Source organism: Bison bison, unplaced genomic scaffold (assembly GCF_000754665.1).
Source record: "Bison bison bison isolate TAMUID 2011002044 unplaced genomic scaffold, Bison_UMD1.0 scf7180017864309, whole genome shotgun sequence".
NCBI lineage: Eukaryota > Metazoa > Chordata > Mammalia > Artiodactyla > Bovidae > Bison > Bison bison.
The window spans coordinates 4,301,394-4,306,250 of NW_011494881.1; the positions used below are offsets into that span (position 1 = coordinate 4,301,394).

The window sequence follows — 4,857 nt, forward strand, 5'->3', positions numbered from 1 at the left end:
CATTTCAAGTGGGCTAAAATGAAGATGTCAGCAGGGCTGGTTCCTTTGGGATGCTCTGAGGGGAGAATCCATTTCCTGGTGTCAGCCTGTCTCTCCTCTCATCTCCTTCCCTTCTTAGAAAGACCCTTGCGATTACATTAGACCCACCCAGATAATCCAGGATCACCTCTCCCACTTAATCACATCTCCAAAGTGTCTTTGGCCACATGAGTGAGTGATAGTCGCTCAGTTGTGTCCAGCTCTTTGCAACCCCATGGACTGTAACCCGCTAGGCTCCTCCATCCATGGGATTCTCCAGGCAAGAATACTAGAGTGGGTTGCCATTTCCTTCTCCAGGGGATCTTCCTGACCCAGGGATAGAACACGTGTCTCCTACATTGCAGGCAGATTCTTTACCATCTAAACCACCAGGGAAGCCTACTTATAAAAAGACGTTTCTGAGTATAAAGACAGGTCAACTTAAAAAGTATCAGCAGATACATGCTTGAGTAGCCAATTCACAGGTTCTGGAGATCATGAAGTGGATTTCGTTGGAGACTGACCACCCGGTATCCCTCTCCTGAGTTTCTGTGGCCTCTCCTACGGAGGCTGGGCTGGCTGGGTGGGATGGGGAGTTGTTTGTGGGTGGGCGTGCCGACACCCAGCTCCCCATCTGCAGCACCCTGCAGTGGCAGCCAGGTCTCAGCTACCTCCCCGGGGCTATCAGGTGGGTTGCAGGTGCCCTGGGGCTGCACCACGGTTCTCAAGCCATCGGCCAGTCTCCCTTCCTCACCCTGCCATCTTTCCTTTCCAGCATTGAGTCAGTGCCCGGAGGCCACCGTGTAAAGCAAGCTGCGAGGGAAACTAAGGCAAAATGTCGGGCCGGAGCGGGAAGAAGAAAATGTCCAAGCTGTCGCGTTCAGCCAGGGCCGGGGTCATCTTCCCGGTGGGCAGGCTGATGCGGTACCTGAAGAAAGGGACGTTCAAGTACCGGATCAGCGTGGGTGCTCCCGTCTACATGGCCGCAGTCATCGAGTACCTGGCAGGTAATGTGAACACGCAGGTCAGGTAACCCTCCCAGGTAACCCTCCCCCCCTCCCTCCCTCCCAGCCCCTGCCAGGCTGGGCAGGGGAGCCTTGATTCGCCCTATGGCTGTCTCAGGGTCGCTGTGGGGGGTATTGGGGGTATTGGGGTTTCGGGTTGCCTGATTGACTAAAACTGACTCCTGCAGGCTTTAGGGAAGAGGACAGAGGATCAACATGAAGGGAAGAGAAACAAAGGGACTTTCTAGACCACCCCAAGAGAGGTGTGTTGCTGTATACAAATGTAATATGTAAATTTCTAGGCTCCCGCAGAAGACAGACTACAGGGCAGATAGGGGCTTGCTATTCATTTTGCAGGAGAGTTTTTCACTTTTACTTCAGGGTCCTCACTTCGGTACTCCTGCTGTACTAAACTCAATGTCCATAAATAATGGACTCAACGTCCATAAGTAATGTTGACTCCGGCACTGAAAGCATCTTCAGTTGGTCCTATAAAGCCAACAGTATTTTAATTTTACTCTCCATTACAGAGGTGGTCCTCTGTCTACAGATATATTGGAAATAGTTTCCCATGTTGGTTGCTAAATTTTCTTTTTTTTTTTAACTGAAAGATGACATTTTTGTTGTCTGTGGTCTCTATCTATTTGAGGACTTTATATTTAGCCTTTTTGTTGTGGGTCTCTTATGTCTTAAACAGAAACCAAACTTCACAGTATCAAAGCATATATACGTATATAAAATCTATAAGTATAAAAATACATATGAAGAAATGTGATTAGTTCCTTGAGAGGTCATTTTAGCCATCAGCAACAATATCCCTGACTTTGTCCAAGGTTAACAAATTCTCCAGATACCAGGGTTAAATCCTAGTTAAGTCCATGGGGGTAACAGAACAAACCTCCCCAAACTGTCTACCCGGGAAGCCGAGCTCCCTGGAGTGGCAACATGACCCAGCTTCTGTCACCAGGTCCCTCTTTCCCTCCTGCTTCTCCTTCAAGAGCGGCCTCTTTCTTCTCTTTATCTACTCAGTCCTGTTCTGCCCCAACACTCACCAAGCAACACTTACTGGCAGGAGGTTTGCTGTGATCCACCCGTGGAAACCTCCTCCCCCTGGAGCTTCCATCAGGCAGACCTTGGCATCTTGAGTCTTTATCTTCTCATGAAATGAAATGCTGATTCCTGAGCTAGAAGTTTTTTGGGAGGATCCTTTAGGAGGTTGGAGAGAAGGGCAGGAGGGATCTGAAAGGCAAATCAATCAAGTGTGATACAGCAGTGCTTTTCAAAGTGGTGGTCGCTCTGGGAATCTTGTGGACAAGGTCAGGGGTAAGGCCTGAGACGCTGCATTTCTAACATGCTACAATGATGCTGATGCTGCTGGTCCAGGGACCACTCAGAGGAGTGAGATTTTAGCCAGTCTTTCAGCAGCATGAATGTTTGTTTAAAATGCAGGTTCCTGGCTGCACAGCCTGCAACCCCCCAGGGTCTGATTCGCTGGATCTGGAGTGGGACCCAGGAATTTGGTAGGAAAAAAATCTCCTGACTTGGAGGGAGAGGAGGAACTTTGAAAGTGGTGACAGAAGCTTTAAAACAACCTATCAGGTCCGTATCACCCACTGATGCAGGAAGACCCTGAGTAACCCAGAGATGCCATAGCCTCCAAGCAGGAGCCAGGGTTCCCTGAGGTTCTTCAATCCCAAGCCATGCATTTTCTACTTCAATACACTGCCCCATTACAATGTTTGTATAATCAAAATAATTAACACTTCCTGTGCCTCCACTTAGCCAAAGCCTAAACTGTGCATAATAAAACAAAATATGGCCTTTTCAATCACCAGAGACTCTCTTCTTTGGTTCACATGTGTTTGATGAGAAACCTTATGTTTTCCTCTCCACTCACTCAACAAATATTGACCAAGCCTGTACCTGTCAGTGCACACAGTAAGTCCTTAGACTTCTTCCTGGTAATAGCATTGGGCTGCTTATATGATTTTTCATTTATTTTGGCTTACTTCCACGAGACCCCATAGCAATGCATATTATAGCCTGAATGTCACACTCTGGACTTTGAGACAGCACATCCGTGAAGACTGATGGTGTCTCTCAAAGTAGAACATCACCCATTTTCTCATAGTCCTTCATTCACTCAACAGACATTTATTGAGCACCTACTATATGCCAAGTGTGGTTCTAGATGCTGAGGATACAGCAGAGACCAAGGCAGACAGGAGTCCCTGCCTTGGAGCAGAGTGCATTCTGGAGAGAGAAATGAGTCAACAAATGAGTGAAGTGTGTGTGCTCTATCAGATGGTGATTCGTGATCCGGGATGAATAAAGCAGGAAAGGAGTGAGGCTGTTCCAGGAAGCTGGGAGCTGAAGGGAGGCCCACTGAGGGGGCTGGCACCTGAAGGAGGCCAGGAAGGGGCATGTGGGGTGGGCCCTCGGGGCAGAGGGAAGCAGGTGCTGGGCATGTCTGAGAAGCAGCAGTGGGGACGGAAGGCTGGGGCTGAGGGAGGGGCTTGAAATGTAAAGGAGGCCCAAGGGACGGTGGCTGGTCGGGGAAGAAGAACTTGTCATGAAGGGTTTGAGCAGAGGTGGAGCAATCTGAGCTTGCAGGCAGAGGGATACAAGGCCGAAGCAGGGAAAATGAAGAAAGTTAATTACTTGCAGAGATCCAGGTTAGAGATGCGAGGCTAGGGGGCTGCCGGTGAAGCTTCTGTGGAGGGATCAGAGTACTGGGGGGTTTTGAAGGCAGAGTCAACAGGATCTGCTGACAGGTTGGACATGAAGTGTGAGAGACAGGAGGAGGAGCACCCGGAAGGATGGTGTTTCCAATAACACTCCTTCCCAGGGCCAGCCTCCGGCTGTCCTGGGTCAAATGCAGAAGATGAAGCAGGTCTTCTGGCTTCTCTGTGTCCTTTCCATCCCTTCCTTTTGTGCTTTTTCCTCCTCTCCAAACTCAGGCTGGAGTTGAGAGCAGGGGTTTAGATGTCAGTGTAAATCTGGTTTCTCAATTTACCGGCTCTGTTACCTTGGACTAATTCCTTAACCTCTCTGATCTTTGGGTATTTTCAGAGCTAAGCTCATTTAACTCTATTAATGAGCCACAATGTATATAAGATGTCTGGTGCATAGGATGCACTCAATAGATGCTTATCCTTCTCATTTCTGTTCTGTGAAGAGCTGATGAAATCATTCAGGGTAAAGTGTAATGACTAATTCCATAAAGGTGGTTTATTTGGGGGTTGTATTGCATTTTAATGAGACAAGGAGTTTAAGCCAAAGGAATGAATCATTACTGCAGGCCATTGGTGAATAAGTAAAAGGAGGATTCTGTTAGCTGTTGTTTTGTTTTGTTTGGGAGAGGGGCATGAATTGACTTTCTTTAGGGATGGGAATTGGAGAAGGCAATGGCACCCAACTCCAGTACTTTTGCCTGGAAGATCCCATGGACGGAGAAGCCTGGTAGGCTGCAGTCCATGGGGTCGCTAGAGTCGGACACGACTGAGCGACTTCACTTTCACTTTTCACTTTCATGCATTGGAGAAGGAAATGGCAACGCACTCCAGTGTTCTTGCCTGGAGAATCCCAGGGACGGGTAAGCCTGGTGGGCTGCTGTCTATGGGGTCGCACAGAGTTATACACGACTGAAGCGACTTAGCAGCAGCAAGGATGGGAATACCAGACCACCTGATCTGCCTCTTGAGAAATTTGTATGCAGGTCAGGAAGCAACAGTTAGAACTGGACATGGAACAACAGACTGGTTCCAAATAGGAAAAGGAGTACGTCAAGGCTGTGTATTGTCACCCTGCTTATTTAACTTCTATGCAGAGTACA

At 48.4% G+C, this 4,857-nt stretch overlaps 1 protein-coding gene across 1 annotated transcript in view; it reads left to right on the forward strand.

The window, feature by feature from the left end:
• Positions 1–4,857, forward strand: part of LOC104997466 (core histone macro-H2A.2) — a 52,949-nt gene that overhangs the window by 20,355 nt on the left and 27,737 nt on the right. The window contains 1 exon segment of the mRNA XM_010852221.1: positions 794–1,025. Within this exon segment, the coding sequence (XP_010850523.1) occupies positions 854–1,025 (172 nt within the window). The 5' untranslated portion in view covers positions 794–853.